The sequence below is a fragment of the Piliocolobus tephrosceles genome, chromosome 8 (genome assembly GCF_002776525.5).
Source record: "Piliocolobus tephrosceles isolate RC106 chromosome 8, ASM277652v3, whole genome shotgun sequence".
NCBI classification, from domain to species: Eukaryota; Metazoa; Chordata; class Mammalia; order Primates; family Cercopithecidae; genus Piliocolobus; species Piliocolobus tephrosceles.
In genome coordinates, this window is record NC_045441.1 from 104,471,856 (window position 1) to 104,485,964 (window position 14,109).

The 14,109-nt window shown below is 42.7% G+C and overlaps 1 protein-coding gene across 2 annotated transcripts in view; it reads right to left on the reverse strand.

The window, feature by feature from the left end:
* DOCK4 (dedicator of cytokinesis 4) overlaps nucleotides 1-14,109 on the reverse strand; it is a 473,748-nt gene that overhangs the window by 122,503 nt on the left and 337,136 nt on the right. For both annotated transcript variants that reach the window (XM_023228190.3, XM_023228191.2), the window contains exons 24-25: nucleotides 2,318-2,445; nucleotides 63-197 (exon numbers count right to left, since the gene is read on the reverse strand). In XM_023228190.3, coding sequence (XP_023083958.1) covers nucleotides 63-197; nucleotides 2,318-2,445 — 263 coding nt within the window. The remainder of the gene's footprint in view (nucleotides 1-62; nucleotides 198-2,317; nucleotides 2,446-14,109) is intronic.

Sequence of the window (14,109 nt, forward strand, 5' to 3'; positions counted from 1 at the left end):
ACTGAAGCTTTAACAAGCACAACCAGGCCCTGTTCCACGTGCCATCTGCTCTATGATCTTACAGTGACATCCTGGAACTGGAACCGCATTGCTGAGCTGGACGGCTGAGGTCGGCTGGTGATCTCCAATATGGTCCTCAGCAGAATATCCAGCAAGCTGGCCACTATCACATCTATTTCCTCCAGCACAGATTTTTCCTTAAGAGAGAAAAAAAATAATGTGTTCAGGAAATTGGGGTTTAACATGCACTTCAATCTAACAGAAAAGGGGAAATCAAAGAGTCAGAGAACTTGAGAGACCTGGATTTCACCTAAGTGAATGATCTCCTTTTACAGTAAACAAAGGCACAGAGAAGATAATGGCTTACCCAAGAGTACACAACTCCGTGGTGCAATGGATACCTGAGATACAAGTAAAAAGGTGGGTGATATCATGAACGCACACCAGACACACCAGACTAACTCAGAACACCAGCTAGGCTCCCAAAAGCGTGTGTGATCTCAGGCAAGTCAGTGTGCCTCTCTGAGCCTGAATCTTCACTGCAAGTCCATCCTGGTTCTTGGTCTATAATTTATCGGTTCCAGACTGTGCTTATATTTACTTTTCTCATCGTTGGAGTTACATTGGTCATTTTCCAAAACTCTATTTTAAGTACAAATGGCTATTCCTATAAAAAATGATGTGTAAAAATCTTTGCAAGTAAATATCAGGAAATGGTGTTTGGCCCAAATACCCGTAGCTACAGAGTGGATCTAACGTCATGTGGCCATGTGGAAACTGCTTCTCCGATGCAAAGGTAATAGTATCCACGCCTCACGACTTGAAAGAGAAACCCAAATTGCTCTGCACTGACTGTATGTGGAATTGGGTTCTTATTTCACCTGCACAAAACAAAACTCTATGTACAACTGCTCCTAACCAAGGAGATCACTCTTTGTAAAAAATACTTTTAGAAACTACGAGTTTGAAAGAGTTTTTTGGCTAGGATCTCATGACAAATTTTCTTACACTTGCAAGAAAACTACCAAGATTTTCCCTCCAGTGACTTGGTTTCTGCTCTAAATGTCTTACAGAGAGCGGAAGTTGTGGAGGTGATTTCTTTTTGTTTCTCTTCTGCTGTTTTTGGTTTTGTGCAGTGAACTATCTAACTTAACATTTTACTCTCTGCAATTATAATTTGGAAAAAGATTCTAACTAGGCATAGCATAGTTATTCTTTGTAGAATTTTATAGAGTCGGGTATAAAACTGAACTCATGCCTTCTGTCACCACTGTTCTGTCCAGTTCCAGATCACCTTTGGGGCCTGGATCATGGGGGTGGGAAAAAGTCAACTGCTTTGTTCCATGCAGGTTTCTCTTATTACACTTCCAGAGGCAGAATTTCTAGCTTTTTTCTCTCAAATGCCAACTCTGTTGCCACGCTACTGGGGCTCTATCTCCAACAACTCCACTGAGTTCCCATCACAGCTCACTGATCTTCAGAAGCTGATCGTAAATGACAAATTGGGGAAACTGTAACCTAAAGGTAACAGGGAAGCAGAGAAACAGGATTCTTCGCACTCATTGCCAAACTCTGCTCCATAAAACCTGTTACCGATGAGCAAAATCGTTACTTAACAGTTGCATATTGGCAGAAGTGGAACAGGATATTCTCCATATGTGGATTTCACACCAGACCCCTGAGCCATGAACACAAATGCTTCGAGTTGTCCCATTTATAGGCAAGCATGTGATTCTTCTCATTTTGCAGTGGATTCTCTAACGCAATTGCATTGCATCAAGCGTCAAGCACATTGATAGGAATCCCCAAATCCATAACAATTTGGAGATCACTGTTGGGGCCAAGTAATGGTTATATTGTAAGATACCCCTAATCTCCTGGAGCTGTCCTTTGCTTCTGCAATTTCCAGGGGACTCAGCCCAAGGACCATAGCCGAGTTCTGAGTATCATGAAGTGGCCTTTCACAGAATGGATCAAAAACGACTTCACGTTGCAAGAAGTAATTTATTCTTGCCACAGAGCAGTCATCATATCAAGATTAAAGACACATGTGGGAGGCCTTGAGATTTCTAATTTTTCTCACTCAGTATGCAGTTCTTCCTTGAAATACAAGTTTGGGGAACCCAGGTTATTTGGGGTTACAGAATCCCACAAGGTTAAAAAAATTCCTTCCAAAGAGGAGCAAGAAGTCCAGCCCAGCTGGAAATAAAAGTGAGTCGCAGAGGCTTCCTCTTTAATGTGGTTTCTGTAGACTATTACAAGTTATTTCCAGAAGCCATTTGATGGGAACTATATACTATGACCTGTATTTACTTACTGAGCTATTTTTCTTGATGAGACAAAATACGTTGCTAAGGATACGTGCACACATGATCAGGTCCTTCTGTTCTTGCAAGTGAATGTGGAGGTGATGTAACACGACAGGCAGAAGAATGTATCGGGAATCTGAAGAGAGAAGAGTCATTAGTGTCACATCTGTTGGAGTCCCACGCAATACCTAGGGCAAATCCTTATCTACTTTTAATTCAATTTTAGTGGTTAAATTATTAACACATGTAGTTACAAAGGTGTTAGTTCTGCAAGGTTTATATTGAAAAACATCAGTTCCTTTCCCTAATGCACAATTCCTACGCTCAGGAGGCCTCTGACACTTTCAGGCGAAATAGATATCTTTTTAGAATTGTTTGTTTTACCTTTAAATTTCTAAATCACATGCTTCTCTTGCTGTTTCCTGAATTTTCGTTAAGATAGACCACCTACTGACTTCCCACTATGGTAGATGAGGACTTAGTTTTGTTTTGTTTTTTTAACCCCCTGATATGGTTTGGCTGTGTCCCCACCTAAATTTCATCTTGAATTGTAGCTCCCATAATTCCCTGTGGGAGGGACCTGGTGGGAGAGAACTGAATCATGGGGGTGGTTCCCCCTATACTGTCCTTGTGGTAATGAATATGTCTCACGAGATCTGATGGTTTTTTAAGGGGTTTCCCTTTTCACTTGGCTTCATTCTCGCTTACCTGCCACCATGTAAGATGTGCCTTTCCCCTTCCTCCATGATTGTGAGGCCTTCTCAGCCACATGGAACTGTGATTACATTAAACCAGTTTTTCTTTATACATTACCCAGTCTTTTTTTTTTTTTTTGAGGTGGAGTCTTGCTCTGTCACCCGGGCTGGAGTGCAGTGGCCAGATCTCAGCTCACTGCAAGCTCTGCCTCCTGGGTTTACGCCATTCTCCTGCCTCAGCCTCCCGAGTAGCTGGGACTACAGGCGCCGCCACCTCGCCTGGCTAGTTTTTTGTATTTTTAGTAGAGACAGGGTTTCACCGTGTTAGCCAGGATGGTCTCGATCTCCTGACCTCGTGATCCGCCCGTCTCGGCCTCCCAAAGTGCTGGGATTACAGGCTTGAGCCACCGCACCCGGCCGACCCAGTCTTAAGTATGTCTTTATCAGCAGAGCGAAAATGGACTAATACACTGCCTTTTCTCCCCCAAGCCTCTCAAAATGGTTATATCACAATTTCTGGCTAAGTTAACATTATGGTTTTGCTGCTGTTCTGATTTCTAAACTTTTGTACATGACAGGATTTTTGCTTGGTTTTGTTTTTCTCTCTTTGAAAGCTTTTGGGAAACTATCCCTGGTAATTCAAAATTTCATGATTATGTAACTTGCCTTGACCCTTTCAATCTATAAATTTGTGTTCTTCAGTTCTGGGAATTTGCCTTGAATTATTTCTAGGATTATTTTCTTCTATCCTTTGCCTGTAAATTCAACTACATTTACACTGAATCTCTTGAGCTATCTTCTGCTTTTCTAGGATGTTTCCCCTCTTTTTGTTCAACTTCCTGGTAATTTCCATACCTTATGTTCCAAATAATGTATTCCGTTTTATTATTTATGCTATCAGCTATTTTATTTCTAAGAACTTTCTTCCTCCAAGGACTAGTGTCGTGGCTGTGTAACCTGAGAAGTCACACAGGTCCCTGTGCTCAGAAGGACCCCATGCCTGGTGTAAGCAATGTTACTGCCACCTTGAAATTCTTAACTTTTGAACAAGTCTTGTATTTTCATTATGCAGTCATTCCTGTTTATTTCTCTGAATGTTCTCTTTTCAGAGCTTCCCATTCTTGTTTCATGGATGCATTCTCCTCTCTCCCTGAGGAATTCTGAAATTTTTCAAAATTTGTTTTGAGGCGGGAAAACAGGGTCTGGAAGCAGGGAATCTAAGGCCAATTTGTTCTGACTTCCTAAAGCTGAACTGAGGAAAAACACCAAGGTCTGGGGCAGGGAATCTAAGGCCAATTCATGCTGACTTCCCAAAGCCGGATAAAAAGGGAAAACACCTGAGTCTGGGGTCAGGGACCTTAAGGGCTATTAATGCAAACTTCCAAAAGCTGAACCAAAAGGAAAAACCCCCCAATCCCCACGTCTGAGTAACAAGTATCAAAGTCTCCTCTCCCTGCAACTCTCCCCTTCACCACCTCTCAGATGGAAAGGGAAAGTGCCCTGGATTGACCACAGGCCAAGCACACACCATCCCTTCATCTGCATGGGGTGCCAATTCACCTCAGCCTTTAATTAGCCATAGACCAAATCCTTCATCCAGATAAGGGACCTCAAAAGAAGTACTTCAAACCCAGAAAACTTTCTAACTGGGCCCTAGAGCTGCTTGCTCGGGCCGACTCTCATTCTGTGGAGTATTTCTCGCTTTAATAAATTCCCGTTTTCGCTTTAATAAATTCCCGTTTTTGCTGCTTGGTTCCTGTGTTTCATTCCTTTGTTACTTTGCATGTTTTGCCCAATTCTTTGTTTAGAATGCCAAGAACCTGGACATCCCACACTCAAGACCCTTCTTCTAGTAACAGTTTTGCTCCCTAAACTATCTTTTTCTTCCTAGTTACTATTTTTTTTCTTTTTCCTTTTTTTTTTTTTTGAGACGGAGTCTCACTCTGTTGCCCAGGCTGGAGTGCTGTGGCGCAATCTCGGTTCACTGCAACCTCTGCCTCCTGGGTTCAAGTGTTTCTCCTGCCTCAACCTCGGTAGCTGGGACTACATGCACGTGCCATCAAGCCCAGCTAGTTTTTGTATTTTTAGTAGAGACAGGGTTTCACCATGTTGGCCAGGCTGGTCCTGAACTCCTGACCTCAGATGATCCACCCGCTTCGGCCTCCCAAACAGTTGGGATTACTTTTTTCTTTATTTATTTTGGCTTCTGTTTTTCACATTAGGGGCTTTTCTCCAATATCTGATGATCCTTCTTTGTCCATTCATCTTTACAAGTAAGGTACTAAAATGCTAACTGGAAATCACAAAATCTTTGTATGCCTAGGCAAGCTTGTGAACAAATGAAGCATCAATGTTGGATGGGGAAGATAGGTGTTCCACTAGGGCAGGGGTCCCCAGAGTTCAGTATCTGAGATGGTTTCTCTTGGGCTGATCAGTTTCTCTGAAGATGAAGGGTGCAATGCATATGAAAATTAATCAATTTAATCTTCAGAGCTACCCGATATTTTCAATTCCTGATCCTTTCTGAAGCCTACCTGAGTCTTCTGAGGTTCTGTGGAATAAATTAGTTTGCTCCTTGGCTCTACCCTAACTCCACACACACCATGCCCACATTTTAGCCTTGTCTTGTCTGCAAGTCAACTGCCACACAGTATCTGTAACTACAGATACAAAAACCCTTTTCTTTTTTTTTTTTTTTGTGACGGAGTCTCGCTCTGTCGCCCAGGCTGGAGTGCAGTGGCCGGATCTCAGCTCGCTGCAAGCTCCGACCCCCGGGTTTACGCCATTCTCCTGCCTCAGCCTCCCAAGTAGCTGGGACTACAGGCTCCCGCCACCTCGCCCGGCTAGTTTTTTTTTTTTGTATTTTTCAGTAGAGACGGGGTTTCACCGTGTTAGCCAGGATGGTCTCGATCTCCTGACCTCGTGATCCACCCATCTCGGCCTCCCAAAGTGCTGGGATTACAGGCTTGAGCCACCACGCCCAGCCTTTCAAAAACCCTTTTCAAAACTTTAGCAAAACAATTCCAACAATATATTAATATAAAGTTGATAACACCCTTGATATCTGATTGGGTTCCTCATCCTCTACCATGCTCAGGTGATATCTGATCACCTTGCCCTGTCCTCAGCAAGAATCCTGTTAGGTCAGTTTAACCAGAATCTGCACACTCCCTGCCCCCACCTCCCACCTTATCTTTAATACTTCCTCTTAATAATTTCCTGTGTACACACCCCAACTCTGTTCCTTGGCTATAAAGTCCCACTTACCCATGCTATATTAGAAATTTAGCCCAATCTCTCTCCCTATCGCAAAATCCCTTTGTAGCCATCCCCACATCTATCACCATGACCCTCACCTTGAAAAAAGCCTGCCTTACTGTTCTCTGAGCTCAAGCTAAGCCATCATACCCCGTGTGACCTGCACATATGCATACAGATGGCCTGAAGCAACTGAAGAACCACAAAAGAAGTGAAAATAGCCAATTCCTGCCTTAACTGATGACATTCCACCTTTATGATTTGTTCCTGCCCCACTCTAACTGATCAATTGACCTTGTGACATTCCTTCTCCTGGACAATGAATCTCAGGAGCTTCCTACCGAGCACCCTGTGACCCCCACCCCTGCCCGCAAGAGAACAACCCCCTGTAACTGTAATTTTCCATCACCTACCCAAATTTCATAAAACTGTCCCACCCTATCTCCCTTTGCTGACTCCTTTTTCGGACTCAGTCCACCTGCACCCAGTTGATTAAAAAGCTTTATTGCTCACACAAAGCCTGTTTGGTGGTCTCTTCACAGGGACGTGCATAACACTTACCATCCTCAGCAAATGTCATTAAATTTTTTTTTCTTTAACAGATGCTGAGGTAATTCAATGGAGAAACAAGATTTTTCAACAAATGGTGCTAGAACAATTGGGTACACATATGTTAAAAAAATTTAAAAAAAACCCTCTATCCTTACCTTATACCAAATACAAAATTTAACTTGGGATAGATTATAGACCTAAATGCAAAGGTTAAAGGCATAAAAGTTCTGAAAGAGCCGAGCACGGTGGCTCACGCCTGTAATCTCAGCAGTTTGGGAGGCTGAGGCGGGTGGATCACGAGGTCAGGAGATCAAGACCATCCTGGCTAACATGATGATACCCCGTCTCTACTAAAAATACAAAAAATTAGCTGGGCGTGGCAGCACGCACCTGTAGTCCCAGCCACTAGGGAGGCTGAGGCAGGAGAATCACTTGAAGTTGGGAGGTGGAGTTGCAGTGAGCCAAGATTGCGCCAATGCACTGTAGCCTGGGAGACAGAGTGAGACTCCGTCTCTCAAAAAAAAAAAAAAAAAAAAGTTCTGAAAGAAAACATAGGAGAAAATCCTAGTGACTCTGGGTTAGACATAGATTTCTTAAACAGGTACAAAAACCTCAAACTATCAAAGATAAGTGACAAATTACATTTGATCAAAATTAAAAATTCTACTTGACTTGCACCACTGACCCTGTTCAAGATCCCTATTTGTTGCCTTCTTTCTACTTGAGGACCCAAGAATCAGACTGCTTAGATTAGAATTCCAGTTCTATGAAAGACTAGCCTCAGTCTTTTCATCTGTAAAACGAGGACAGCAATGGTAACTCCTCCTGGGATTGTTTTACGGATCATAGTAGCTAGCAGTGCTTGGAATGCAATGAGTGCTATGTGTTATTCTCTTTTCTTCCTCTTTGAATTTTTTTCCTCTATTTATAGATAAAAGTGATTCTGTATGCTACTAAAAATCATAAGGAGTGCAAATAAAGCATCCGTAACTGGGAAAGTGTCTCTCTCTCTCCTTCTTTTTTTTTTTTTTTTTGAGACAGAGTCTTTCTCTGTCGCCCAGGCTGGAGTGCAATGGCACAATCTCGGCTCACTGCAACTTCCACCTCCTGCGTTTCAGTGATTCTCCTGTCTCCGCCTCCTGAGTAGCTGGGATTACAGGCACACACCGCCATGCCCGGCTAATTTTTTGTATTTTTAGTACAGACGGGGTTTCACCACATTCCCCAGGCTGGTCTTGAACTCCTGAGCTCAGGCAATTCACCTGTCTCGGCCTCCCAAAGTGCTAGGATCACAGGCCTGAGCCACCACGCTTAGCCAGAGTCTACTATTTCTTTTGGTGCCTGCCACTGGGTTACCTGACGTCTGGCCTCAGGTTTAGCATCAAAACAGACAACATAAGGCACAGGCATTCTATGCATTAAGAAAACAAATACATACAGAATATGCAAATCCAAACTTGTAAAATAATTCATTGCAAGCCTTCTTTAAACAGTAAGCCTCACCAAGGAACTTAAATACTTATTTACAAATCAATTACTTGACAAAAAGAACCAAGAAAACAAAAAACAAAAAAAAACAAAAAACCCTGAAAATTTAAGTGCCAGGAGTCACTGCCTAGTAATGTTTAATTAGAAAGGAAGATAAAGCTTATCTGATATGTTCCTTCAGCTAGGGGGATTTGATTTCTAGAAATTCAATTTGCAGCCAACTGTTAAGAAAATGTCGACTGCAAAAAAGTAAGGAAGGTAGACAAATAATTCGTGTGTGGCATGTATAAAAAGAAATATATAACAATCTAGCTTGCAGATTCCCTTTTTCTCCATTACCTGGGCAATGGCAGCCAGTGCAATGGATAGAATGCATGGATAAATGCCAAACAAGCTGACTGGTTGATATGCTAATTCTTACCTTTAAAAGAAAACAACCAGGCCCATTAAATAAGACCTCCCATAAAACAATCCAAGTTGAACATTCACTAACTTTCTATGCATTTAACAATAGAATCTGCCATGCAGATTCTCTCCTTGAAAGGGCTGATACACTCATATTCCACATTTCAGATAAAGCTCACGGTGTTTTATGTCTCCTTGAGTGTATAAGGAGTGACTCTCATTTACTTTTTTGCTATACACTTGAGTGGATATGCAGCCAGCTCCCATCAGTAATCCCCATTGGACACGGGACTAGGAAGGAGCAAGGGAAGCTAAGAAATGGGGGTAGATTTCCTCCTTTAGGTTAATTTTGAGGAGTCATACTTTGGTCTCTATCAAGCTTTAGACAGAGATCCCTGAAGTCAGCATTGGTCACCAAGAGAGTGAGGTCTTTGAGTCCCGTGGCAACATACAATGGTTGGCCATCACATTCCACAAACTGGGCTCTAGCATGGGCTGGACACGGGCACTGCTGTGGGGCGGCCTCAGTAGGGGGAGATTGTAAACAAGGGAGGCAGAAGGACACGCAGCAGCACAGCTTTGCATGTAGCAGAACTGCTGACTACAGAAAGCCTGACATCAGAGCTGGGATGGGCCTCTGCGATCAAAGCTACCAGGAATTGAACTGCCAAGGTCACAGCCAGTCACACAACCTGCAAACAAGCCTTTCAGACACTGGAATACAGACAACAAGAACTCAGAGAGGAAAGAACTGCAGATGCAGTGGGCTACGTTCTCATGAAGACAATGTCAGGATCACAAAGGAAAGCAACAGTGGAAGGCTACAGATAATCCCTGTATTAAGCTCCCAGATCCCACCCACTGGCTTTAATTGCACCCTAAATGCCTCCACCTCAGGCATCTTTCCTAAAGCAAGACACATGTACTGCGTACATCTTACTTTTGGTACTTGTGCCACCTCCTGGCCTGGGACTCCTTACATAGCCGCCCTGCCACACACTGTTTTATTGTCATACTCATGCTCATCCTTAGCTCAAAAGTTGCTTTTCCAATAAGATTTTTTTTAAATACACATCATTTATTCAGTAGTGTTTTTGTTTGTTTGTTTTGTTTTAGATGGAGTCTTGCTCTGTCACGCAGGCTGGAGTGCAGTGGCATGATCTCCGCTCACTGCAACCTCTGCCTCTCAGGTTCAAGTGATTCTCCTGCCTCAGCCTCTGAACTGGCTGGGGCTACAGGTGCGGTCCACCATGCCTGGCTAATTTTTGTAATTTTAGTAAGGGAGGAGACCACCCCTCATATTGTCTTCTGCCCAATTTCTGCCTTCAAAGAAAGAAGAAATAAAAACTAAAAGGTGGAAATGAAATCCACAGGCAGACAGCCTGCGCCACGCCCTGGGCCTGGTAGTTAAAGATCGACCCCTGACCGAACCAGTTATGTTATCTATAGATTAACAGACACTGTATGGTAAAGCACCGTGAAAATCCCTGTCCTGTTCTGTTCCGTTCTAATTACCGGTGCATGCAGACCCCAGTCACGTACCACCTGCTTGCTCAATCAATCATGACCCTCTCACGCGGACCCCCTTAGAGTTGTAAGCCCTTAAGAGGGGCAGGAATTGCTCACTCTGGGAGCTTGGTTTTTGAGATGTGAGTCCTGCCAATGCTCCCGGCCGAATAAAGCTCTTCCTTCTTTAACTTGGTGTCTGAAGGGTTTTGTCTGCAGCTTGTCCTGCTACATTAGTAGAGACAGGGTTTCACCATGTTGGCCAGGCTGGTCTCAAACTCCTGACCTCATGTGATTCACCTGCCTCGGCCTCCCAAAGTGCTGGGATTACAGGCATGAGCTACTGCGCCCGGCTATTTAGTAGCTTTTGCTACTGTATCCTGATCCCTAACCCACGACTCAGTCAGTACCTAGTGTTCACGAAACATCTATTAAGCACCTACTTTGCACCAGGCACTATTAGAGAAGCTGGAGATATCATTGTGATCAAGGCAAATAAAGTCCCTGGCCTCTGGCGTTTTCTCTTCTGGGGTGGAGGAGGGAAACAGACACTAATCAATGAAATACCCAATTCTCTATTTCATTACAATTGTGCTAGGTGATTCAAGAAGCAAAACACAGTGTACTATAAAAGTGATAATTGAGTGGGTGGGGCAGCAAGATTTCTTGAGAAAATAAGAGACCACACCATGAAGGATAAGTGGGAATTAACTGTTAGGTAGGAGCTGAAGAAAGTGGATTCCAGAGAAAAGTAGCAAGGAGATGGGATGAGACAGGTGGACGGGGCCACATCATGGGGCATGGAAGATCAATTCTGGAGCGTGCCCCCCAATAAAATAGAACTGGGATGTGAGTAGGAGCTGGAAGTGACATCATCTGGTATGATTCTAAAGGTAACTTTGGCTAATAGACGGGTAGGCGAAAGGAAATACAGGAAACAAGGAGAGAAAGGACAGAGGCAGCTCAGAACAAGTGCCGCTGGACAGGAGAGGAGGCAGTGGGGGTGTGGAGAAGCTACAGACTCACGTGAGGTGTCTTGGCCATGGACAGAGACAAAGGGCAAAAGGGAGAAGGAATGACTGTGAGGCTTCTAGGTGGATGGTGCTGCCACCTACTGAGCCGAGGAAGAGTTAGCTCAGAGAGAAAAAAGCTGAGAATTCCATTTCAGACATGCTGAGTTTAAGGAGTCTGTGAAATAACCACGAGAGATATTAAGAGCACAGTTGGATACTCAAGTTTGGAGCCCTGAGGAGAGATCTGGCCTAGAAATACAAACGTGAGAGTTGGGTCAGCACATGGATGGCACTAACTGAGGCTAAGCAGGTGGAATGAGCCCCAAGATTTGCTCAGATTTTCCTGCTACATGGCATCCTGGAAACTTGCCCCATCACGAATGCTGCTGTACTTTATCATATTATAATTACTTGTTCGACATCTTCTTTTGTGCTTTACTGTAAACAGACATCAGGCAGGGACTCTATCGGTTCAATCTGTTATAGTATTTCCACCATAATATATTTCTAATATAATACTGTGGAGTCTGCCCATAATAAATATTTGTTGAATGAATGAACTCCATCATGAGTTCTACTGGATATTACAGGTTACTGAAATAGAGCCTGGCATTTCTGTCTTCAGGTTTAAACAGAGCTTAAACAGGAAGAGTGCAGGAGGCCTATTATCAGTCTAGTTTACAATGACTCCATCTGCTGGTGCTTGCTCTGAGCACGGGGAGACAGCAATTCCCACTACCTTGCAAGCCACGGCAGCTGCCTGTGACACACACGCTCCCCATCCCTCTGGAAATCTGTGCAAATGTGGATGAGTGACGTGTAAGAAATGAAATAATATAGGTGTCACCCTTTCTCCAGTAATGTGCTTGTTATACTGTCAATCAGCATTGAAAAGTTCAGAAACATAGTAAGAGAACTAAGTTGAAAGGGAGTCTCGTGACTCCCAAAATATGTGAGTTTACATTTGTTTTCAAAACCCACACTGAAAACCTAGGGGCAACTATGATTTCAGTGAGGCATATTTTTCATCTTAAGTTCTATGTGCAGGGTGAGGTGTTACCTAAAACTCTTAATTTTATCTTTGCCCTGTCTAGAGACAGACATAGAAACTGTCTTTCAAAGATACATCTTTCTAGGTTCTTCATTAAGAACATCCACTTAAACATGGTTATAGCTGTTTAAACTTTAACAACAACAACAACAACAAAAACAGAAAACCCAAAATCATTATGTGGGCAAATCTTTCATAAAATCCAAGAAAAGAGCCTGAAACCCTGTGGAAACTGTTAACCTTTTAGCAAGTGCTTTCAGAGCTCCCTGATGGTGAAGAACACCTGGAAAGGCGTTCACCGCTGAGTCTTTTCCCTTTGGAAAAGCCTGGGAAAGGGAGACAGAGGGGAATACAGGTAAGGGGGAAGAAGGGGGGTGAGTAAAGGGATAGAGACTGAAGGAACAGAACACTAATGATTTTTAGCCAAGGGCTTTCTTGAGGTCCCAGGTAGTTTTTGAAAATATACTTTTATATTGGATCATCATCACAAATTCCATATGAAAAAAACTAAGGTCTGTACATTTTTTTCCAGTGGTCCTGCATTATTACTCTGCTTCTAGAGAAGAAAGAAGCCCTTATTTATACAACTTTATTCTTTATAAGGACTCCGTATTTTGCAAGCCCTGGCTAGCAGAAAAGTTCTAAACAAATGTCATTTTTAAGAATACAAGAAATTTAATCACTTGCAACGCAATAAAACCCAACACTAAACTGCACTTCACAGTTCTAACAAATAAAAGCTACTAGGCACCCATCAACTGTAGTAAGATTTTATTCCTGAAGTTGTCAAAGTAACAGAAAAACCTATCACACATCCTTTCTTTATATTATGGCCTAAAGTGTTGGGGAGGGCATTAATTCTTAGGTATACTTTAAAAACAGAGTAATAGTCTATCTTTCTCTTTCTTTCCCTTAATTTTTTATTGCAGTTTTGTATAAAATCCACAAAATTCTTAATGGGGACTGGGGAGTTTCTGCCAAAAAGAAAAAAAAAAAAAAAAAAAAAACCACTTGATTACTTTAAAAAATACCTACCCTAAAACACTTATTTTTTAGTTTGTAGGCAAAAGCAAGTCATACCAGCAATCTTCTCACCAATGGTACATGATCAGTGCCTTTAGGTCTTTATACTCACTTCTATTATCTGTGCTGGGTTTTTGCCTGATAAACTGTTCAATTCTTCCAAAATAGAAACATATATAGTTATTTTTTAGCAAGAAAATAGCTCAGCATTACCTCCAGACATCTGCTAAACAAATCAAGTACCAAGCAGTGGTGACAAATGCAAAGTGAATGTAAAACCCACAGCTCAAGCAGAATCTGACCTTGCAAAGTCCGGGAGACCCTGTTCCCGACCTCTCACTACCACGCCCTAAACTACGTCTCTCTGCTGCCCTTCACGCACCCTTCTTCTCCAACAATCCCTCCACATCAAATCTACCCTTTTGTCATTGCCAAAGCTGCCTTCTCCAAAACTATTTAGACTCTTCTATTCATGGCCTTCAGCAAATAGGAAGAATAAAATTTGGGGGAGAAAGGGAAAAATGAGTTGCTGATTTTTAATGCTTTAAATAAGTCCACCTGGACCCCAGATTATTTAGACATCAGATACCAATCTATTTAATTCCAAATGTTATCTGTGTCCTTCAGGTTTGGTCAGATGTTCTAGAATCTGACCCTGGGGGTGTGACTAAGGGGGTGATTCCGTCCTCCTGCCTGCTCTGTCCAGCTGTGAGGCTGCCCAGAGACCCTTAACACAGCCTGTCTTTTTTTTTGTTTGTTTTTTTTTGTTTTTCTTTTTTTTTTTTTTGAGACGGAGTCTCGCTCTGTCG